The sequence below is a fragment of the Cuculus canorus genome, chromosome 17, assembly GCF_017976375.1.
Source record: "Cuculus canorus isolate bCucCan1 chromosome 17, bCucCan1.pri, whole genome shotgun sequence".
NCBI classification, from domain to species: Eukaryota; Metazoa; Chordata; class Aves; order Cuculiformes; family Cuculidae; genus Cuculus; species Cuculus canorus.
In genome coordinates this window covers 13,491,552-13,515,329 of record NC_071417.1, presented here as the reverse complement: position 1 = coordinate 13,515,329, position 23,778 = coordinate 13,491,552, and the positions used below count along the sequence as shown (strand labels likewise).

Below are 23,778 nucleotides of genomic sequence, written 5' to 3'. Positions count from 1 at the left end.
TTGCAATCACCACAGATGCTCTCAAGAGCCCCTCATGCTTCTCCTAACACCGCAGCCTTCTGGAAAAGACCCTCCCTTGGCCTGAATCAAGCTTATAAAGACTCAGAGCCTCCTTCCTCCTTGCAGGACGTTCACACCTTAATTTTAACTCTATCAATCGCAGCTGATTCCCCTTTGCTCCCGCTGGGGGATGGTGGGCACAGGTGCAGCCCCTGAGGTCTGCAGCACGGGGGTAGCACCGTGCCAAGAGGAGAGGCCTCGCAGAGATGGCGGCGTGGCTGCACGAAGCTATGCTTGGTTTGGGCCCGTGACCAGAGACATGCTGGGTCCTGCTCAAGGGTTGGGAGGCATTTGGGGGGGTGTTCAAGTGTTAGGGTAGGAATAAAGGGCAGTCTCCGAAGCCTTTGCTGTCTCAACTTACAGGTCATCCGCCCTCTATTTTTCTGTGAGAAACAGGGTTTAGGCCCAAAATGAGTGTCGTTGCTGTCACAGCTTGTTTCAATGCAAGAGAGTGAGGTGAGCCTGATGTGCGCTGTGCTGAGAGGAGGGCTGGGGAAAGCACTGAGATCCCTGAGCCATGAAAGCTGGTTAGAAAACATCACCCTCCTTCACCATGTCTTCGGGGCACTGGCACTAAGGTGTTTGCCCGGACCCAGAATACACAGCCAAATCAGACCCTGCTTGTTATTTCTTCCATCAGTCGCTCGCATTAACACCTAATAATCTGATGGAAATAGTTTTTGAAGGGAAACCTCTGTGCACTTGGAGTGGTCTCACCTCCTGATTGCACCGAGGTGATGTGATTTAAGAGGAAGCTGAAAAAGCAGCAATTGATTACCCATAAAACGGGGCTATAAACCAATAAATAAATGATAAATCAGTGTGCCTCCTCTTAGTGAGGAGCTGGAGACCCAAAGTTCCCCTCAAAGGAGCTGAACAGAATATCCATTATTCAAAGCGATCACAGCTACCCAAGTGGAAAGAGCAGCTGTGCCTTCATGTTTCCTGACACTTTTTCTCATGCATTACACTAACCTCACTGAAAATGAAGTGATTTGGACTTGAGATAACTCATTAAGGAAAGGCAGGGATGGCTGTTTTCCAGATTACCTAACTCCTGTCAATTTGGATCAGAACCCAACACCCAGGCAGCAAAGCAAAGTTAATTTGATACATCTCAAATTAATCCTTCTGCTCTCAGTGAAATCACTGCAGTTGTGGATTCCCCCAGAGCTCTGTTCATGCAGCTTCACTAAACATTTTCGATGCAGTTGCACAAGGACCATCCTATTGCCCCTACCCACTGCTCCTGGAAACATTGAGGCTCCAAGAGTTTAACTCTTTCAGAAATGTTTCAGGCTGCTGAAACACCGGAATTACCTTTAGCAGAAACTCTGTCCACCCCTCCCTGCCAAACAGCTCTAACGCCACATGCACACACACAATTCAAGGGCCTTAATGAGAGCACGCACCAGCCTGGGCAGGGACAATGGGCATTTCTCATCACCCATCAAAGACAGTTGGAAAGTAGGACAGCACTTTATTTGGAAGCTCCGCTGGATCTGGAAAGCCACGTCCCTATAGGAGCCCTGAGTTAAGGTCCCGTCTGCACTGGTCCAGAAGTTTCACTGAAACGTGTGTGTCTGCTACCGGTTTCTTAGGAGGGGGCAAGTGGTATTTTTTTTTCCCTGGGAAGGCTTTCTTCCCCATTGTGTGACCACTGCACATTAAAAGGCAATCAATATCATTCCCATTGTTTACCCTGAAGGTTGATGCATGTCTTCCTGCTTTTACATCCTTGTTCTCACATTTTAATGCCCCCAGTTCCACCAAAGTAAGTTGATCTCTGGCCCAGAGCGGTGTTTATCATGCAAAACGGTGATTTCTCGTGCAGAATAGTTTTGTAATGAGGAGGCAGAAAACAGAAATAAGGATATAATAAGACAAGCTCGTTGTGAAGCTCTGTGTGTGTAAGAGAGAGCACAAAGTGTAACACAACTAGAATGAATATAATTATATAGCAAAGCGTTAAAAGGTTTTGTTCGTGTGTGCGTGCATTTAAGTGCGTATGAGTGAGCAAGTGGCGAGGCTAGCATATAAGAAAAGACAAAAACATGGAATCAAAATAGCTCAGTACATGTGTGCATGTGGATATGTGAGGGAGGGTAACAGATACCCAAGGAGACAAAGCAAGGGAGGCCTTGTGCCGCACAAACCAGCCCGCGGGTGCAGCTTGGGGAGTGTGACGGCTCCTTTTAAGAGCCCTCCTGCTCCAGCCCAACCGTACACACCTGTAGAACTCTGGGAGGTTCAAAAACCCCACCAGCCTAATTCCGCTTCCCTGTGAATGCCTAGAACCAGAGTTCTCATTTGGACTCCACTGAAAGCCCCACCAGGAGCTGTTGCGCCAGTGTTGACGGCGGTCTCGCACACGTGCTCTCAGCTCCCCCCCCCGTGATTATAAGTGAACAGAAGGAGGGTGGGCACGCAGCATTTCCAGAAGAAGCTCTTCTTTCTCAGTCTCTAAAGCAGAAACACTTTCAATTCCTGTCTTTTCCTGGTTAGTGCTGCTCTTTGCACCCTTAGCAGCCCCCGTGCCCGAGCAGCTGGGGATGCCCAGCGCGCACAGCCTCTCCTGCCGCTGCCCCTCTCTCCCTGCCAGCCCTGCGGAGCCCCTTCCCGGGGCGGGGGGCTTGGGGGGGGACCCCCTGAGCCCAGCCCAGCCCGCGGTGCCGGGCTGTCCCCACCAGGTGGCACTCCAGGAGCGGCGGAGCGGCCCCGGAACGGCCCCGGCTCCAGGGACCCCGGCGGCTCCCCCAGCAGCGGGGCACCTTCTCCCCCTCCTCCTCCTCCTCCTCCTAACCGGGCGGGCTGCCGGCACGGGGCACCCGGGTCCTGCCCACCGCTTCCATGTCGTTCATTATTCCCCAGGTTCATTATTTGGGGATTTCGGGGCGGGGATGGAGGTCGCTGCCCGCCTTGTGGCTCCCGGAGTCAGCCGGGGCTGCGCTCGGGGAAGGGCTCTCGCACCCTTCGCTCCATCCCTTTGACAACAGAAGTTTGGAGCCGAGCTGGGGGGGTGAAACAAAAAAAAAGAGGATTAAATGTATGTTTTATCTCTCTTCCCCACCCCGCCCCCAGTTAAACATTTGGAAGAGGGAACAAACCGGAGAGCCGGTTGTAAAAGGGGTGTGAACACAAGCACCGGGGCGGGGGGGCTCCCACCCCCCGAGGGGCGAAGAGCAGGGTCCCCCAAATCAGCCCCGGCGGCGGTGGGAGAGCCCAGCGCTGCTCAGCGAGATGCTGTTTGCGGAGATGAAATTACTCGGCGCGGGAGACGGCGAAGAGAACGCAAAGCTCACACCGAGCCACAGATACCCCATACAGCAGTTAGAGCCTCCCGGCACTGCTGTGCTCGGCCAGGCGGGACAGAGCCTGGGAAAGCCGGGACGGGGATGTGTGCGGGCTGCGAGGGACAGGACACACCGTGCCCGCTGCCCTGCACCGCGCGCATCGTGCGCGGAACGAGAGGAATGCGCGCACAGCCTCACCTCTTCGCGCTACCTTTCTGTAAAGGCACACAGATATAAATATTTTAACTATACAAATATTTGAAATCTATAAATCTGCCTAGCGCTTTGTACTTATTTACGGAGAGAGCTATACCTGAATAAAGTAATATACAGCTACGGAGAGGCTCCGGAGCTATGCGTGTGGGATGTCTGCAGACACAGACATAAGTGCATGGCAACACAGCCCTCGGAGCGCTGGTGCAGGGAGCATCCTCCGCTCCCCGGGACGGGATGGGAGCTGCTGCCCGAGAGCATCCTCCGCACCCCGGGACGGGATGGGAGCTGCTGCCCGGGAGCATCCTCCGCACCCCGGGACGGGATGGGAGCTGCTGCCCGGGAGCATCCTCCGCACCCCGGGATGGGATGGGAGCTGCTGCCCGGGAGCATCCTCCGCTCCCCGGGATGGGGTGGGAGCTGCTGCCCGAGAGCATTCTCCGCAACCCGGGACGGGATGGAAGCTGCTGCCCAGGAGCATTTTCCGCTCCCCGGGACTGGACGAGACGGGACGGGACGGCAGCAGCTCTTCTCGCTGCCCGCGGACTTCGGCGGCTGCTCTCGCAGCTTTGCTTCTTCGTTTCCACGCTTATAATTGTTAAGAATATTGAAACCCTTCGCCAGGTTCATTAAATAAAGCCTCTGCTGGCCCAAGCCGCAGTTTTTTCCCGGGAGCGAAGCCTTCGGGGTTCAAACCAAAGCCCCGAAACAGCCGCGGTTCCGGAGAGCTCGTGGCTCGCTGCGCTCCCACGCCTGTTTCCCTCCGTGTGTCACCAGGGATGGGTTATTCCTCCTCCTCCTCCGGACGGGTTCCTGTAGAGAAATCATATTTTAAACAAACCAAAGAGCCGCAAGACCACCGCGGTGGTGCGGCTCTCGGGTTAACACCCCCCCCACGCCCCCCCACTAATGACTGACGGCTGGTGCCACTGAGACAAATAAATACATCGTAAGGAGGGCAATGGGTCGCGAGTCGTTTTGGCCCTAAGGTGAGATTTAGCAATGACCGCCCATTAAAACAAGCTTTTCACTTTTCCGAGGGGTAGCTCCTGCCCCCACCCGCTCCAGCAAGAGGAGCCCCCTCACCTGCCTTACATTTGTGTTTAAGGTTCGGGGTTCCCCCCACCACCCCACTCCCGTCTTTGTTGTTTAGCTCGGAGTCGGGAGAATGAAAATCGCCTGAAATAGGACCCAGAAGAGCGGAGGAGTTAAAAAACGCACCTCAAAAATTTATTGAGAAGGCCCCGAATGGACAGCACGGGAAAGCTGGGAAAAAAAAATATATATATATATATATAATTTTCAAGAAACCTGTAGAAAAAATAAATGCGAGAGCGCCTAAGGAAGGTTTCGCGGCAGAAGGGAAATAATCCTGCCAGTAGATCGGGGTGACGAATTTCCCAAGGAGCAGCAGCTCGGGCAGCCGATGCCGGGGGGCGGCGGGGACCCCCTTCCCTGCAAAGAGACCAGCAACAGTACTCCACATTTTGCACAAAAGCTTGGAGCAAATCCTTCCAGCTCCCTTCCTGACCCAAGAAAGGGTCCTTATTTCACCCATCCTTCAGCCCAGTTGGTGCGATGCTCCCACCCGGACCACCTCCACCCCCCAGCCGGTTCCCCCCCAGCTCCCCTGGAAGGAGCAGGTCGGGGAGGAAGCATCACTGGCTTTTTTTATCGAGCTAATTTCCTTGTTACCTTTATTTTGTCAGTGGCGCTTTGGAGGCTTGCAAGGAAATCAGGCTCAGAAGGATTTCGGAACGGAGAGAATCCGAAGCCGGAGGGGGGGGGCTGCCCCGAGAGAGGAGGGGGCCGGGATGTCCGTGAGCTCGGGTCGGGCTCGGCGCTGCCCAGCTCGCTTTGCCATCAAGGTTGTTTTTTTCCCTTTTTTAATACCACATTGAAAATCGTCCTGCTCTGGGAAGGGCTGCATTTCGGGGAGTGAGCGAAAGCCAAATTTAGTGAGACCAAGGCGAAATTCAGCAGGAATTCTGCCCACCGTTACCTGCACTCGAAGTAGAACTCTTTTTTTCGGCTGGGAGCGGTTTAAAAAATATTTTTTTCCTCCAAAATAATTACTTTTTTTTTTTTTTAATAAATAGGTGGATTGGAAAAGGGAAAACCCAAAGGTGGTGTCTGCGGGCTGAGCTCCCGAGGAGGAGCGATGGCAGGCGAGGAGGATGAAGCTCCCGAGCCCCACAGAGGACCCGCTGCAGCCAGGAGCTGCAACCCCACCTTGAACGGCCACTTCAAGCTAAGGGCTTCCCCTCACTGTGTTTTTACATGCTTTAATTGTTCATTTATGATGCCGGGTTTGGGGAAAAGCACGTGGGAAATTTGGGGCTGGCTGAGAAGGGGGAAAGAACCCCCAAACGGAACCCGTGCATCACCCTCCCGAGCCGGCTGCCCTTGGGTTTTTTTCTCTCCGCCCGCAAACCGAAAGGGTTCAGGTGTAAAGGGTGTGCGGAGGCGCGGGATGGACGGGGAGAGGCCGGCGGGGGAGGGCGATAACTCGGGGGGAGCCTGGGGTGTCCCTGCGCGGGGCTCTCTGCTCCCTGCGGGGGGACGGCAGGAAGGCTCTGGGGGTGCCACCGTGCCCCGAGGGAGGGGGGTTCGCTGCGAGCCGCTCGCCGGTGCCGCAGGAGGGAGGGTTTGCCCGCCCCGTTTCTCCATGGAGCTCACCCCAACCCCGCCAGCCCGGCGCCTCCAGCCCGGACCCGCCCGGCGCCCCCCCCGGGCCGGGGTGACAGCGAGCGGGGTGACAGCGAGCGGGGCGGGCCCGCAGGGTGCCACGGCCACTCGCCTCCGCCCTGCCAAGCACCAGCGCCTGAAGGCGATGGCCACATCAGGACATTTACCCCGCCGAGACGACAAACAAACGATCCATTCATCCACCCATCCATCCATCCATCCATCCCGGCCGGGGCAGCGCCTGTCCCTCCCCGGAGCTGCCCCCCCACCCGCGGTCACCGGACCCTCGGAGACGGCTTCCCGGCACCAGGAGTAAAGCTCCAGCCGCAGAAAGAGGGGTGCACCCCGCCTGCCCCCCCCTCCTCCCCCCCTCCGGGCACGCGAAGCCGCTTGAGGTTCACCCTGAACTCGTTCTTGCAGGAGCATCTTTGGGGGAGCGGGGGTGTCCCAGACCCCGCGGCTCGGGCTCCCCGGTGCGCGCTCTCCTGCAGACACGCGGCTGCTAAATTTCAAGCAACTCCTCTTTTTTTTTTTTTTCTTCCTTTTTCTTTTTTTTTTCTTTTTTTTTTTTTTTGGTTTTTTGTTTTTGTTTTTTTTTTTGTTTTCCCTTCCCCAAAATCTCTTCCCGGTGCAATCCCGTAGCCTGGAGCGAGGGAGGAGGCGGGATGGTCCCTGCTTCCAAGACTTTTACGAACAATCGTTAAAGAAATCAAGCCTTTTTCTTTTTCCCCCCCCCCGGTTCGGAGAGGTCCCTTTGATGTGCGAGGCCTGGCTGCTCCCTGTCGCACTCCGGCTGTGTGCAGAGGGGGGGGGGGGGCGGCCGCCGAGGGACCCCCCTAAGCCGGGACATGAAAGAAGTGCGGGGGGGGGAGAAGAAAAAAAGGGCAGCCAGGGTACGGGAGATCGACAGAAGAGCTTAAAAATTGATATTCCTGGAAGCTGTCAAGGCCAAAAACAACAACCCGTCTCCCTCCCTCGGAGTGTTTGCAGAGGGCAGGAGAGTGTGTGCGTGCGAGGGGGCCGGGGGGGTAATAAATTTTCACTTGTAATCAATCAATAATTAACTAATAGCGGAGCGTGGGCCGAGCGGAGCGGCAGCTGCAGCGCCGGCTCCGAGGGGGGGGTCGGTGCCCCCCATTGTCCCCCTCCCGAGGCTGCCAGTGCCCCCCCCCTTCCAGAGCAGTAATACCCCCCTTTATTATCACCCTGTTTCCCCAAAAACTTGCACACGGAGCTATAAATCCAGCGGATAAAGCCAGAGGGGGAGGATACCCTCGCACCTCCTCCCGCTGGATGCCGTGCCCCCCCCCTCGCCCCCCCGCTTCCATCCCACGGGTATGGATCCCCTTCGGGAGAGAAAAAGCCTCCCTAAAGGCCAAGGCTGCCCCCTCCCCAGCCGCGGAGCCCCCCCGCCCCGTGGGCGCCCTCGGGGCCGCTCGGCGCTGCAGGGGCTGCCCGGGAGGTGGCGCCGGCGCCCCGCGGGACCCCCCCCCGCTCCTCCCTCCCTGCAGCCGCCGGACCCCCCCCTCCCCCCCGCCCTCCACCCAGTCGCCTGCATCAGCCATAAAACCATTGAGGATATCAAGACAGGCGCCAGGTGAGTAATAGACAGGATAATCCAGAGAGATTGCTCGCTGTTTACCTCCTTCCACAAGCGCCACAAGAGTTACTCATTAACGTTACTATATACAAATAAGATACACAAGAGATAAAGCCATTTGCAAGTCAGAGTTACACCTGCGGTACTGGGATTTCTTGCAAGGGCATTGGGGAGGGGGAGGTCAGCATTAGGCTCATTGGAGGTGTGGGGGGGGGGTAAATCAATCACGCTGCACCCACAGCCTTTAAATAAAAGAAATAAAGCGTGATCTTGGGGTTTTGCGGCGCCCCGGGGCTGCCGGTGCCCGAGAGGCTACCGGGCTCCTGGCGAGAGCTTTGCTTCCCTCTAAATAGCAGCGAATTCCCTCGACAAAGAGGGAAAACCCCCCCTCTGACCAGCTTTCCCTCTGTAACAGAAATCTGGGGTCCAGCCGAGAGGAAGGGGGGAGAAAAAAATAGAGGTTCCGCCGTCATTTCTAAAAACCAAATAAATTAGACGGAGATCCGGGTGGAAAAGTGGGGTTGGGGGCTGCACCCCAAAAGCTGCCTGCGGGAGCTGCCTGCTGCTCGAGGGGGGGTGCTTTGAATCTCTTTTGGCACCCCCAGAACCCCCCGGCTCGCCCAGGCCAGCCCGGAGGGGCTCAAGTGACATTTCCAGCAGCTTGAGTGAGGGAAGAGGGAGAGAAAAAGTCCTGTTCAGCCCCAAACCTTCCCCTGCTGCAAGTGCTGCGGGTTTCAAACACACACACACATCCCAGCCTGAGAGGGGAGGGGTCCTGTCCCCCAAAGGCTGGGATGGGAAGGGTCCCGTCTCACCGTGAAGGGGACTTGAGCGGGGTTGGATGTGCATGGGGAGGTCCCGCTTGTTAAAAAATGGGGGGGGAAAGGCTTTATAGCAAATTTTACCCTGCGAAGCTCTGTCTCGCGGCGGCGCAGGAGCCGGGGCCGAGGGGCCGGCAGAGCATAACACAGGATACGGGCTGGAAGTACATCCTTATAATATTTATTACTGGCGGAGGATGAATCACTTTCCAATACACGGGCCGCTAACTGTTGAAGGGAGGGGGGGAAAAAATCCCTTTAACTAGAAGAAATATATATGTTCTGCTAAAGGGATGTGCTCATGGGCTGGCAAAGGCACAGGCAGGCGCTGCCAGCTCTCCTTAGTTCTCTTCCCAGTGACCTCCCAGGCCACTGGTCCAGCCTGGATGGCTATTTTCTCCCTTAATCTCAAGCTATCATCAGCCTAAAGGCGAGAAGGGGCGATTCCAAGGGAGGGGGGAAAACCCCATCGCGTATTTTCAGGTGATAACTAACTGGAAAAGCCAATTCCTCTGCCGGGACGGAAGGGCAAACGAGCCCCGCAACACCATAGCCTCCTGAGCACTTTACCTGGAAACTTTGGAGAAGGGCTCTGCATTAAAATTTAACCGATCTATTCTCTGATTCTTCACTTTTGCGTTATTAATTTATGACAGATAAAAGCATGGCTGCGCCTTTCTCATTAACTTTTCAAACGCCACTTAATATTGTTCCATTAAAAGAGGTGACTTAGTAGCCTCTGGATCGACTTTAAAAGCGAGAGGGATGAGGACGGAAAAGGTGCATTAAACAGTTTGCTTAAAGCTCGTACTTCCCCACCAACAATGCGAACGACACCATCCCGACTGGTTCCTACCAGCTCCTTCCAGGAGAAATAGCTTAATATAGGGAAGGGGATGGGGAGGAGAAAGGCAGAAGAGAAGGTTATATATCTTTCAACCCCTCCATCCTCCCAGGCGCTTTCGGGAGGGTTGGGGTGAAGGCATTTCACAGTACGCCCAAGACATTTCAATAAAAATTTATTGAAACTTCAGTGACTTTTAAAAGGAGGGGGGAAAAAAAAAAATTACAGGAAAAAAAAATAGCAAGAACTTCTCAACATTTATATAACACAAAATATACCTTCATGTTGTTTTTTTTTTTTCTCCTTTGAACCAGCTCTGAGCACCTGACTTTCAAGCCAAGAAAATATGCACTCACTCAAACAAAGACAACAATAAGCACAGTAGTAAAACTCCATCGTGGGGTAGGGGTTTTGACACACCAAGGAAATGGGGGAAAATAATACAAAGTAAAGAAAATCCTAGAATATTCTTTTTTTTTTTCTTTTCTCTCAAGCCACTGGAGAAGCCTGTGGTCATGTATTCACATATGTCATTTTGTTGTTGATGTTTTATAGGGAAAGTATCACTCTGAACACTGAGGAAACCGAGGATTCAAAGCTACCATGGTACATTGCTCTTTTTTATCTCTTTTCTTTTTTTTAAGGTCTTTGATTAATTTTGTTTGTTTCTGCTTTGCCTTTGCATTCGGCTTCTTTACAAAACGACGAGCTCAGGTTTTCCAGGGTGAACTCCGATTGAAAAAGCGAGCCCTCAAAAATAGGGGTATTTCTCCTCCGGGTCGGGGTGTACGTTTAAAGGAATTACAAACTTGAAATGAAAATGACTAAAAATAAGAACAGAAGTGTGTGGGGAAAAAAAAGACAGCTGCAGTCGTATTTACAGAGATATGTACAATATCAATAAATTAAAGTTTAATTTCGAGTATTCATATTCCACGTATTTACAAGAGTTATCAAATAATTACATAAATACTTTGTTTTAATAATAGTGTCCGCTCTTTTCTTCTTCTCAGTATGTTTAAACCTTGTTATTGCATATACAATTAAAGAGGGAAAGCTGCGATCAACCTACAGTCAAGCTACAGAGGTGTTTAGATAAAATAAATTCACTTTTTTTTTCCTTTCGAACTACATTTCTTATTGTTGTTGCTACAGGGAGGACGGTTAAGGTAGAGGGATGAGGGTCTTATTTTTGTTTTTATTATTATTAATAATATTTTTTTTCCCTGGGATTTGAAATGAGCATTAAAAATAAACAACAAAACCCCACTGAAATAAAAATATACACCCCCCCCAAAAGAAAAGCAGACTACTATGGAACATGCAAAAAAAGCCACCGCCTGGCTCTCAGACATCACAATAATATTTTAAACACACAGCTTCCCTTTATATCGACTAAGGGGGTTGCCATTAACAACCCACCCAAGAAACAACTGTTGAAGAACCGATATGCGTTACTTACACACTTTTCTGTCGGAAAGAAAAAAATCACTTCTCTTACTTAAGTTTTATTCATATGTTTTGATTTTTTTTTTAATTTTTCGTTTCAGTTTTTTCTTTTTTTTTTTTCCTTTGTTTGTTTTTTTTTTTTGGTTTGTTTTTTGGTGTTTTTTTTTAATTTTTTTTTTTTTTTTTTTTAACACAGTTAAAAAAAAACCAAACCAGACCAGAGGATGCCACAGCCCTGCCCGTGACCTGGCCCGGCCAGCCTGCTCCCTGCGAGCACACTGCTCCAGCTCTCCCACCTCGGCTCTGCCCCCTCTTCCCGACCCTCTCCCTCCCCTGCTTCGCCAGATACCTTTTTTGCTGATAAGCGCACACACAACATTGGGGGATTTTATATTAAAAAAAATAATAATAATAAGAGAAAGAGTGGAGGAAAAAAAATAAAAGAGGGGGGTAAAAAAAAGCCAACATAAAAGAGGGGGGTAAAAAAAAATAACCAACTCGCGGGTGGAGGATGTGGTTTCTTTCAAACAAAGTGCACTGCGAGACTGATTTGAAATGCGGTCCCGAGGGCCGGGGGTTACGGGGAGCCGCTGCGGGATCTGTCCTGCTTGGGGTCGAGCCCACTGACCAGGCGCTGGATGTTTTGCAGTTCGCTGGTGGCCGCCTCCTTGTCCGCCCCCAGTTTGGGGGAGAGGGAGACGGAGCCCGAGGAGAGGGTGGACGAGCGGCTGGTGAGGTCCGAGGCAGAGTCCAAGGGCACGGAACCAGGGCTGGCGGTCAGCCCTCCCGCTTTGCTCTCGGCAGAGCCTGCAGCCAGGCCGGGCAGCGCGGTGGTGAGCAGGCTGCTGCCGTCGGGCAGGGGCACGGGCAGCGGGTACGGGCTGTAGCGGAGCCGCGGGCGCACGGCGTTGAGGAAGGGGTGCCGGTGCACTGAGCTGGAGGCAGCGCTGGAGGCCGCGGCGGCCGCTGCCATGTAAGTGTAGGGGTAGGGGAAGAGGCTTCCGAAGGGAGACATGGCCAGGCCCTGCGGGAGAGGAGGAGAGAGAAAGGAAAGGGTTACCAGCCTGGGCATCCCGAGGGATGCTCCACAGCTAACCCCCCCCAAGCATCCTCTGGGCATCCCAAGAGATGCTCCACAGCGTACACCCTCCCAGCATTCCCTGGGCATCCCAAGGGATGCTCCACAGCTAACCCCCCCCCCAGCATCCCCTGGGATGCTCCACAGTGTAACCCCCAGCATCCCCTGCGCACACCAGTGGGAGAGCTGACAGCAGCCAGGCTGCTGCTGCCCAGGGGAGGGGATGAAGACCTGTACCCCCAGTGCTGATGCTAAATCCCCCCTCTACGCAGCCCCTGCCCTGTGCAGCCCCCACCTGGCCAGGGGCTCGTGGCCCAGTGAAACGAGACAAAGGCTGTGTGGTGCCTCCCTTCCACGGGGAGGTTTTCTTTCACCAGGGCATGTGTTCTGTCACCAAAGCTCAAGCCAACAGCCCCCCAGCGGGGCAGCCCCCTGCATCTTCCCCCACCGCTCTCCCTGCGGAGCTGGGACAGCCCCGCGGGATGGGGAGAGGGGGCACTCGGAGACCTGACCCCGGCAGCGTCCCAGGGAGCACAGCACCAAAGGGACAGCGGGGAGGGTGGAAACGCTCTGGGAGATCAAGCTGGGCCACCCTCTGCTCCCCCTCCTCGAGGCTTTCCCACCTCCAGCTTTCCCCCAAACCCTGCAGAGAGAGTCGAGGGGGGAACCCGCAGCAGGGAGGCTAAAGGGGTGCCCCAGCATCCCCCCACCCCATTCCTCTGGGATGCAGTTCCAGTGGGGAGCCGTACGGGGTGGGATGCGGTACCTGAGAGGCCAGGACATGCTGCTGCAGATGGAAAGGCAAAGCGGCCGCCGACGCTCCCGAGAGTCCCTGGGCCGCCGCCGTGGCCATGACCGTGTTGTCCAGTCCCGAGACAGCGGCTGATGCCCCGGAGACGGTGGCGAGCAGCGGCCCCATGCCCGCGGCCATGCCGGAGAAGGCCCCCCCCATGGCGAACTGCCCGGGGTGCAGCAGCAGCGGGTGCCCGTTGCCCAGCGGGTTGAAGAACTGCTGCCCGGCCAGGCCGGGGGGGAAGCCGAGGTTCTGCAGGTGTCCCTGGCTCAGGTGGGCCGCGCTGTCGGTCTGCACCGTGAGGGGGGCGAAGGGCTCCTTCCCCAGCAGACGGTTCTCATCTACTTTGGGGCCATCCCTGAGGGGGCTTTTCAGTTCTTCGCCGCTCAAACTTCCCCCCCGGGTGCTCGAAGAGATCGCCGCCGGGCTGTGCCGGGAGTCCGGAGGGGCTTTCTCCGTCCTCTCTCGGCTCCGACTCCCTGCCGAGTCCCCGGGAAAGAAGTGGCCTTTGGAGGGGCTGCCCCCCTTCTCCCGAGGCTCGTCCCCCGGGGGGGCGGCCGAGCTGCCCGGCGCCGCCGCGGGGCCCGTGGTCGTGGAGATTTTGCCCGACTCGTTGGCTTCCAGCAAGGGATCGTCTTTGCTGTCGGCATCGCTGTCTGCCTCGCTGGGGCAAAGATCTGCAAGACAAAAGGGAGCCCGGGGCTGGGATCCAGCACTGCGCCGCCCGGAGCCTCCCGGGGGGGTGGGAGAGGGGCAGAGCGGCTTCCTGGCCGGACAGGGATTTAAATGTAAATCCTTCCTTTTCTTTTCTTTTTTTTTTTTTTTTTTATTATTATATAAATAAATACAGTCCCCCGGCTCCCACCGCCCGCCCTATCCAAGCCAGCCCGAGTTACACACAGCAAAACTGGCTGCGAAACAAAGCAGCGACTCGGGGGTGTCGCGGAGCCCCCCCAGGGACAGCCTCGGGGATGAGTTCCCTAAGAACTTGCCCAAAGTTTTCCTCCCTTTCGACGGGCAGACTTTGAATAGAACCACACACGCCTTCATCGCTCCCCGGACCCCCCTTTTCCCCCTCCTCCTCCCCAAATGCATGCACGGCTTCGCTGGATTCCTCTGCGCTTCATCTCCTAATTCCAGCGCCCCAGGTGTGAAGCTCCGGTTTGCTTTTTGGGTCCCCTCCCGGCTCCCCTCGCCTCAGCTCGGCAGGACTTGAAACGAACGAATAAAGCACCAACAGCAACAAAATAAAAGAGGTTGTTTCCTCCTCCCCCCCTGCACCCCCCGCCCCGACGGATTAATACACGCGAGCACGGAGAGAAATCGAGGGTGACTTTTCTATAACAAAGTTCGGGACTGTATCCAGGGGAAAGATCCTTCCTCTAATAACAGATTGAGAGAGGAATATTAATGGTGTGACTCCAGTTTTGAACTTTTGCCCCGTGGTCTGTCTTTGCTCCCTTGACTCGGAGCTGCCTCCTTCCTGAACCGAGGAGGGGAGGAATGGAAGGGAGTGAGGAGGACAGAGAAGGAGAGGAAAAGAGTGAGGAGGACAGAGAAGGAGAGGAAAAGAGTGAGGAGGACAGAGAAGGAGAGGAAAAGAGTGAGGAGGACAGAGAAGGAGAGGGAAAAAGAGGGGGAGCGTGAAAGAGAAAGGGAAAGGAGGAAAGAAGGATGGAGAGGGAGGGGAAAGGAGAAAAGAGAGAAAGAAAAGACAAGAAAGAGAGACAAAAGAGAAAAGAGAAAAGGAGAAAAGAAAGGAAGGAAACGACAAAAGAAGTAAGGAAGAATTGCCAGTGCCAGAGGGCAGCGGCACAGGCCAGGATCTGCTCCCCCGCAGAGCAGGCACCCAGGCTCTCCCCGGGGGGCACAGCTGTACCTTTGAGGCTGGAGGTGCCAACGGTGGGCACTGCGGGGCAGGAGGACTGGGCAAAGCACTTGAAGGCCGTCTGCTCGTTGGATGACTCGTCCGAGGTTGGGTTTTCCTTCTTCTGCCTCTCATCATACACCCGCATGGACTGCAGGGTCAGCTGCTTCCTGCGGGCACACGCAGCCGCTGGGCGAGTGGACCCTGGCACCCCCTCGGCACCCCCCTGGAACCCCCCCAGTGCCCCCCATCCCTTCCCCAGCCCCTTCTGGGGTTGGTAGTTGGGGATGACTGGGGCAGGAGAACGCAGGGCCAAGATTCCCTGGAGGGGAGGACATGTTTCTTGCAGGCAGGACTTGGCTGCTAATGAGAGGAGATTTCTTGGAAGCAGCCAGCAGCTCCTCAGCAAGGGCAGATATTAAAGACAAGGGGCGGAGGAGAGAGAGAAGCATTCCCTGGAGATTAGCTTTTAAAATGCGAGGATGTTCCAGAGATATGAGCCATCTTAATGGTTGCTAAGATTGCTAGGAAGTGGTTATTTTGTTAGGCACTTTATGTAATCTTTTCACCAACAATTAACCCGGAGTAAAAATCTATTTATATTTAGAGAGAAATTAGAAATCATTTCCGTCCTGTGGCTCCAGCGTTGGCTTCATTTTTACACTGATGGACAAGAGGAGCTGGCGTGTGTCTGAGTGTGTGTGTATGTTTGGATTTGTATGTGTGCTGCTCAGGGAAAAAGGCCCCTTGTTTTACATTACACCTCCCCTGCTTTTTTTCTTTTTTTTTTTTTTTTTGGTAGGGGGAGGATTAAAAAAAAGAGGAATGGACAGATTTATTCATTATCTATACCCAAGTGCAAATCGCTAAAATACTCTGTCTCCTGTAACAAAACAGAGACATATCCCCCATCAAAGGAAAAAGAAAATCATCTCTTTCTCTATTTTAATTTTTAATATTAGAGAAAATCTTGAGTCCCATTAAAACGAGTTCTGTCTGTCTGCCTGCCTACCTGGGGCACTAACCATGTCCTGTTGCTCTTGGAAAAAATAAAGAATCTTCTATCATGAATTGCTTCCATATCCACAAGACACCTCTGTCAAAACAGTTTATTTATATGTTTCTCCTCCACTTTTCAATACAGTCCCTGATAAAATGCCAAAGGGGATTCACTCAGGGATCAGCTCTGCCCTCATTTCTCTCTCTTTCCCAGTCCCACTACAATGTAATACTCCTCTGAAAAAAATAAGGGAAACTTCTGTCTCCAGTGATATTTGCAGAATGCCTTTGGCCAGCCATCCCCTACAATGTAAAAAATAAACGTGGAGAGCAGGAAAGAATTCCCATGCAATCAGTTAAGTGTTATTAACTATAAAATCCTTACGAATTTGGGGGGGAAGGATGTGCTTTGGTGAATTTGATCTCTGCTCACGTTGTGAGCATTACACAAGAAAACTAAACGAGGCGCCTACATACACTACAGCCAGACTCACCTTTTTTCCCTCCTTCCATTCCCAGTGTCCCGAAAACCTTTGGCGAAGGGGTTGTTGTCAATTTTTAATTGAGTGATCTGTAGGATGGAGGAAAAAATAAATATATATATATATAGGTGAGGGTTGGGGCAAAAATAAGGTTTTTGTACTGAAACAAGAGAAAATAAGCCCTCTCCTCATTTCCCCCAGCGGCGGCAGGAGCAGGCGGGGCAGGGGCAAAGGTCCCCAGTTTTGGGGTGAATCTCTGTGTTTTCCCGAGCCAGTTTGGAGGCAGCTCACACCCAGTGACCGGAGCTGCGGTGGCAATGAAAGAGCCCCGCTTTGCTGCCACCGCATCGGCGTTAATTTACTCGTGCAATGCGATCCATGCGAGTTATGCCCGCGCTTAAAACTCTTTAAATGCCGTAATTAAACCGCAAAGGACTCATAGCCACCCCCTTGCTATAATAAAATACTTGGTATAATCGCATTATGCTCCGCGTGTGCGTGTGCAGCGGGGCGCGGGGTGCCAGGAGCCAGCTGAATTTGGGGGGGATGGAGGTTTTTTTTGTGAATGCTTGGGAGTTTCTTCGGGATTTCTGGCAGGGAGCTTTGGTTTCTGCCTGCCTTGGAGGGGGGACGGGAACGGAGCACCCCGCAACTCTCCGTAGGCTGCGCGGAGGTGGATTGCGATGGGGATGCGGGACGGGAATGGGAATCCCGCCTGCCTGCTCCCAGCTGGAAGCGCCGCAACCCTCCAATGAGAGAGGGGAGCAGGAGCCGAGGAGCAGAGCCCGCAGTGCGGGGCAGCCCCGGCCGCGGCTCCCGAGCCTCCCGAGCCCCTGCTCCGCACACGCGGCATCAGGGAAAGAGCAGGAAAATCCACTGCTCAAAAAAATATAAACCAACAGAACTTTTAACCCAGGTGATTTCGTGTTTTCTGACCTGCCGGCAAGGCAGGACCCGCAGCGCCGGAGCCGAGCGCTCCCGCACGCCGCTTTCCAAGCGATTTCATGGCAATCAAACAAAAATGCTCATTTCTGTCCTTGGAGCAAACCGGCCCCAGCTGACAGACAAGGGCCAACAGCCCTGCTGATAACTCCCAAATCAAAGTCTACTCTCCGTACGCGCATTTTCTTTCCGTTTCCTCGCAAACGCCCGCCCGCAGAAAGAGAAGGAAACAACCCGAGCCTCGAGGGAGAAATGGCTTTTTGGAAACCGAGGGCAGAAGGGTGCAGGCAGCCCCCCCCGACACCCCCCGCCATCCTTTAGAGGGAGGGATGCGAGGGGCAGCGAGCGGGCGCTGCGCATCCAGCCCCGCTGCGCTCCACGCGCGCAAAGCTCCAAGTTAGTTAAAGACAGCAAAAATAAATCCAAGTCCCTTTTTTTTTTTGGCTCCTTCGCTTCCTCCCGCTTGACTTAATTATCGTAAATTCGCCATTTGCCACTCTCCCAAATATACCACCTCCGTCGCAAGCGACAATAAACCAGCAGAAATGGAAAGGCAACCTCTGCAGCGCTGCAAAACTTCCTCGCACGGGTTCTTACAGACCTTGCAGCTAAACTCGAGCGAGATACCCCTCTCTGATCAGAGCATATTTTTGCACCACAAAAAATCATAAAACACTGCAGGATGCAAAAAAAAATTTCATAATATAATAATAATAGGAACCAGACGTGCACTCCAGCCTTATTGCCAATTGCTGTTAAAGGAGCTAAAACAGCACAAAGGCCAAGAAGAATTACAAAATCTCCAGCCTCGCTGCTCTCCCCCCTCTGTCTTTCGACACACGGAGCCGATTCTGTTTTGGTGTTGGGTTTTTTTCCTTTTTTTTCCTGTTGTGTCTTAGATTAAATCCACACCGAGAGCAGCCATCTCCACCCCATCCTACCACTTTCCCCATACCGAAGAGCGAAAAAAACCAACCTCAAAAGCCCCCCTCAGACCTCGCTTTTAATTGCTTTCCCCGAGATCGGTATTAAGAGAGTACCCGACCCCCTCCTCCGGCGCCTTCCCGAGGTTGGATCAAGGTTTAGGGGGAAAGACAAAGAGGGGAGATAGGAGCGGGATGGGCTTCGTGATTTTTAAGGGAACAATGAGGAGTAAAAGCTCTCTTAAAAGCCAAAACACGTAAAACAAATCCTCTCTTAATCTCCTTACCTTATCATTCTGGTATGCGGTCACTGCGATGAATTCAGTCTCCGGGAAAACGTAGGTCCTGAACGTGCTATAGGGAAGCTTGAGGATATCGTTGGCTCGGACGATGTGGAACCGGGGCTGGTACTTGTGCATGGAGTTCAGAATGGTCTGGGGGGGCAGCGGCCGGCGGGGCGGAGGGCAGAGCGGGGGGGAAAGAAGACGGTCAGCTGGAGCAGCACCCCCGCCCCGCGCTTCCCCAGCCACCGGCACTTTCTCCTCCTAATTTGCCTTCCGTTCTCCTTCCTCCCCTCACTCCTCCTCCCCGCCGAGCACACTCCAAACACACGCACACGCCTTGCAGCATCCAACAAAAAGCACTGACAGCTCCAGCTCGCCGCGGTTCGGCTCTCCGCCGGACCTCTAGCAGAGGAGGAGGGGGGGTAAAATCCCAGCAGAGCTCTCCTAGGAAAAGGGGAAAAGCTGTTCGGGCTCCGGCCGCAACGCCTTTTATTTTCAACGTGAAACTAAAAAATAAAGCAGCAGAGCAGCAGCTCCGACAGCACCGGCACCGAGAGAGCCTCGGCCAGGGCTAATTGCTTGCCCCAATCCACTTAAGGCCTTCTGCGAAAGGCAAAAATGTATCGTCTAATCAAATCACAGCCAGCAAATGCAATCTTCGGCACATTAGAGATCCCGCGGCCGCCCCCAGCAACCCCGGCTCCGGGGCAGCAGCTTTCCCAGGAATAGAAAGCAATGGCAAGGATCGTCAGGGCACTTATCAGCAGGTTTGTTTGAATTCACTCTTAGGGTAAGTTTTTATCTCTGCGCACCCAGTAGATGTAAAGCAGTGGATAGACATGAATGGGCAACTTGACCTCTGATTTAGGTCCCTGTTTATTTTCACTCTGGCTTGCTTTACATTATCCAGATTAATATATATTTAAATGTTTGCGCACTTAGGCCTTTAAGCCCTTTCTACACACATGCATATCATTTTCCTATGCTTAAAAAAGTGTGATCGACTTTATTAAAAAAATATATAGAGAGATAAATAAAGTCACCGCAGCTCCGAGAAAATATCGAGTTGCACTGGGCTGGAAATATATCCTTCAAGTTAATGCCGAATGGCACGGAGAATAAACGCCAATGTTTAATCCTGAGCTCAGCACGGGGGAAAAAAATGAAGGAGTACTCTAAAGCGGAGAGCTGTGTGCGTGGAGCGAGGGGTATTCCCGGCTTCCCTGCGCTCCGGAGCTGCGGGAGGACCCGCCGCTCGGGCCAGGCAGCGAGGAGGGGAGAGGGAGGGCAGAGGAAGGTGTAAGAGGCACTCACAAATCCGTGCTTGTCAGAGATGTTGTTAGTGAGCTTCAGCTTGTGAAAGGTGACGACTTTGGACATCCATTGTTCGCCGGTGGCCGGGCTGTCCGGGTGGATGTACATTCTCTTTGGCATTTCAGGGTCAGCTTTGCCAGCTACCATCCACCGGGAATTATGGAATTTGTACCTACAATCATCAGCCGCCACAATATCCATCAATAAAATGTACTTGGCCTTTTTATCCAGTCCAGTGCATCTCACTTTAAATGGAGGAAACATTCTCCTATGGGCAGAAAGAGGTGGTGGTGGTGGGGGGTGGATTGGAAAGAAAAAGACAAGATAAAAATAAAATTAAATTAATTACAGAGTTTAAATAAGCTCCCGAATCTCCGTAGCGTTTCTATCCTACTCTCAGAAAAGTCGTGTGTCCCAGCAGAAAGGTTTCCCCTCCCCACCCTCAGCGAAAAGGATTCTCAAACGCTTAAAAGTTTCAGGAGAAAACGCTCCTTGGGATGGGAGAGGTATGTGTTTCCCTAGAAATCAGCAGGCGCCTACCCTCTGCCATTCCTAAACAGCAAAGCCTCATTTAGGGCTCTCAGATCTCTCATTATTTCCTTTTTTTTTTTTTTTTTGCCTGCGAAACAAAGAAACGAGAACAGATCTCGCCCTGATAAAATAAATATTTTGCATTATCACAGCCCACTCCGCCGAGGAGGAGCGGATAGGGGAGTCTTTCACTTTGCAAAGGAGGAAAAAGAAGCCTGGAGTGAGGGCAGCGCCGCAGCCTCCCGGTGATAACCCCCGTGCGCAGAGGGCTCTCTGCAAAGCCCGCTCCCCTCCGAGCCCCGCTCCGCACTGCAACAGGATACCACAAATTTGCTGTTTATTATATCGAGCGGTTGGCATTCAGCAATCTCAACTTAAAAGGAAACACATGACTTTGCAAACACGTAAAGAGCGCTTAATGCTCGCCGAGGCTTCCGCGCAAAAAAAAACCCCAACCACTTTTGATCGCAATTAACAGAGAAAACTTTGGGAAAGCAGTAAAATGGGAGAGGGGATTGCTCCCCCCACCCCTTTGCTGCTCTTAGGGCTTGTTTTTTTTTTTTTCCTTGAGTATGTAGTCTGCAACTGGTGCTCTGGTAATAGGTGAAGCTCTGGAGGCAGCTGAAGGCCATCTAAGAAGGCTTTTCAGGAGTGGCTTCCTCCTGTAATTCTGGCAAATTACACGCCGACTGTTTGGGAGGTTTCTAAGGAGAAAAACACCCAGGTGCGAAGGGGGTTTTCTCCCTCCATGTCATCACAGCGATAGGGAGAGTTGCAAAAGGGCACGGATGTCAATGAGTAGAGAATACAGAGAGGGACTGCAGATAGGAAAACCTACAAAAAGCAGAAACGCCGAGGGTGCAGACGCCGTGTCTGTTCATTCATTCCCACGTGAAGGTTATATAAATACAGGGACAGGCAGCTCGGAGCTGCAAAACCTTCCCTGCCTGTAGCGGCTGCAGCACCGCTGGGTATTTTTGTCAGGTTTTTGTGCGTTTCCAGATGCAATTAGTCAGCACAAAGTCAAGCCTAGATCCTCGCAGAGAGACAGGCACAAGCGAAACACTCGGTGAACCGAGTCCACCCGCCCTCCCGCAGCTCCGGTAGCCGTACACAGCTCCAAATAATTTTTCCTTTATTCCCCCTTTCTCTCTCTTAAGGAAGGAAAACTACACGCAGCAGAGCTGAGATCAGGCCAGCTCCTTTTCCAACCCCAAATTATTTTCTTTCTGCTACCAGCCGTCTGCAGAAAGTATTAAGCTGCTGAACCATGAAGGGACCCTCCTGCCCCCCTGCACACGCACACGCTGAGCAGGGCCGGGTCGTGGTTCAGTGCTTGAGCCTTTCCCTGCAGTGGGCTCGGATCTTCCACTGCCTAAAACTTTCCATAATTCCAGGGGAAAGGAGCTTTATGGAGGAATTTGTCTGCGAAAGGGCCTCGCTCTAGAGCAGCCGGGTGGGGTGCAGAGATTGAGGGGTAGGGGAGAAGCTGGGGAGGGGGGGGAAGGTACGAACCCCCAGCCCAGACCTACCTTCCCGATTTGGTAATCACCATCTCCGTGCCTCTTTTATGGAATTGTTCCCAAAGTTCTTTGGCTTCCAGATGCACTTTCGGATCATCTTCCACCTCTTCCTCTGGCTCCAGAGTTTTTAAAGGCCTCAGATGAGCTGCTGCTTGGTGACCCAGGGAAGAAAAGGGGATACCAGTCTCTGCAGCCCCCACTAACTGATCCATGATGGGTTTAGCCAGAGCCCCGGGAAGGGAGAGGGCGGCTGCCCCGTTGGGAGGCAAAGCCAGAGCCGGGAAGAAGGGAGGCTGATGTCCCAACACAGCGCTCATGGCAAAGTCCGGTGCCCGGTGAGGTAAAAAAGGATGATAAGCCATGCTTGTCCCAGGGATCACTGGATCTCTCATCGGTATATTCATCCACTCCACTCCTCGGTCTTCCTACTGTTGGAGTAGTCCCAGAGTGGTTTCTAACAGCACATCATGAAGAAGAAAAATTAAGATAATAACAATAACAGCAATAAAGCACCAAAAAAAAAAATTAGGGTGGGGGAAAACAAGCTCTAGACAGCACAGTACATGGGGGAGAGGCAGAACTTCTACAGCCTACAACTTCCCGAGCCGGGGCACATCCCTAGCTCTCGGGAGAGCGGATTAACAGGATTGTTCATTATTAGTCTTGCTTTTTTGTGTGTGTGTGTTCAGTCTCTGCGATTTTGTTTTTTTGTCCTGAGTGGAAGTCCTTGCGCTGGAAAAGAAACGCCGAAGAAGAGGGGGGGGGGCGGAAAATCCACCGGGATCGCTGTCTGCTCCTGTTGCCGCAGAAGGGCTGGACGAGCCGAGATCCTTTTTTTCTTCTTCTTCTTTTTTCTCTTAGTCTCGATCTCCCTTCTCTTCTTCCGTGGTGGAGAGTGGCGGCTCGACGCTGGGTTTTCTTTCTGGGCGGCTGGCTCTCGGCCCCCCCTCCCCCCCACCCCTCCACCTTTCCTCCGTACGGTCAGGCTGCAGAGCAGAGGCTGGGAAGGGAGGGAAAGCAGAAAGAAGCAAACAAACCCACCCCCCCTCGCCGACCGAGGAAGGCTCCTGAGCAACCTTCAGCAGCAAAAACTTGTAGGGAAATCTCGTTTCCGCCTCGCTTTCCCCCCTCTCCAAGCAAGAGCTGGTCAGGGTGCCCTGATTTCCATCAGGATCTCTTCTTTCCTTCACCCTCCTCCTTTTCTTTTTTTTTTTTATTTTTTTTCCCTTCTCTTTCTTTTTCACTCTGCTTTAAAAAAAAAAAAAAACTAAAAAAAAAATCTGGAAGGATTACACTGTCTCCGCTCCAGCAAAAGAGAGAGGGAGAAAGAGAGAAGGAAAGAGAAAGGAAGAGAAAGGCGGGGGGAGAAAGAGAGGAAAAGAGAAAGAGAGAGAGAGAGAGGGAGAAGGAGCCTCTCAGCTCTGAGAATTCCCTGTGAGTCTGTGCTCTGCGTGCACCAGATTGTATGGATGTGTTGTGGGTTACAAGGGAGCTGGAGCCTCCTTGATTGGCTCTTTGACGCTTTCGGACCAATTGTGTGGCTCCATAGGCGTGGTTCTGACAGGTCGAGTGGAAGGGGGACAGAGCCGAGTTATAAAAAGAAGGTGTCGGAAACTGTAACGCTGCAGCAAAGCATCACTAGTACTCCGGGCCGTGTGAATATGTCAACATGATCAGAGGGGAGGGAGGCAGCACCCGCCTCTAGGGGGGGCGCTCGGGGCCGCCTCGCCCCCCGGCCCCGGCCGGGCATTCCCCCGGCGCCCTCCTCCCTCTCCCCGCTCCTGGAGGAGCTTCCGAGGCTGCTGGCAGCGCCGGAGAGGCGGCGGGGGCACGCTGGGAGCGGAGAAAAGGGGGGCTCAAAGCGTGGTTTTGGGGGGGAGGGGGGAGATCCGGCTCTGCCCCTCCCCCGTACAGCACTGGGTACTGCGAGCTTTGCCCCCGCGGCCCCTCACCCAGCCGGCGGCGAGGGGGGGGGGGCTCCGAGTGCTCCCCTCCACACACACACACACCCCCCGCGCGGGGCTCCGCACCCACCCCGGGCAGCCCCCGCACGCCCATCCCCGCCGCGTCGCGG

The 23,778-nt window shown here is 53.4% G+C and overlaps 2 protein-coding genes across 2 annotated transcripts; one reads left to right on the top strand and one right to left on the bottom strand.

Moving 5' to 3' along the window:
• Nucleotides 1-4,794: 4,794 nt before the first annotated feature.
• On the top strand, nt 4,795-6,570 carry LOC128853922 (uncharacterized). Its single transcript, XM_054082691.1, has 2 exons — nt 4,795-5,434; nt 5,666-6,570. The coding sequence occupies exons 1-2, from the start codon at nt 4,993-4,995 to the stop codon at nt 6,568-6,570; spliced, it is 1,347 nt and encodes a 448-aa protein (XP_053938666.1). The 5' UTR covers nt 4,795-4,992.
• A 4,577-nt stretch (nt 6,571-11,147) lies between these two features.
• Nucleotides 11,148-23,320, bottom strand: TBX3 (T-box transcription factor 3). Its single transcript, XM_054082234.1, has 8 exons — nt 22,746-23,320; nt 21,714-22,158; nt 19,651-19,918; nt 18,340-18,486; nt 16,200-16,276; nt 14,719-14,876; nt 12,813-13,516; nt 11,148-11,992 (listed from the first exon to the last, which is right to left on the bottom strand). Exons 2-8 carry the CDS (start codon nt 22,106-22,108, stop codon nt 11,546-11,548), a joined length of 2,196 nt encoding a protein of 731 aa, XP_053938209.1. The 5' UTR covers nt 22,109-22,158; nt 22,746-23,320; the 3' UTR covers nt 11,148-11,545.
• Between the last annotated feature and the right edge of the window lie 458 nt (nt 23,321-23,778).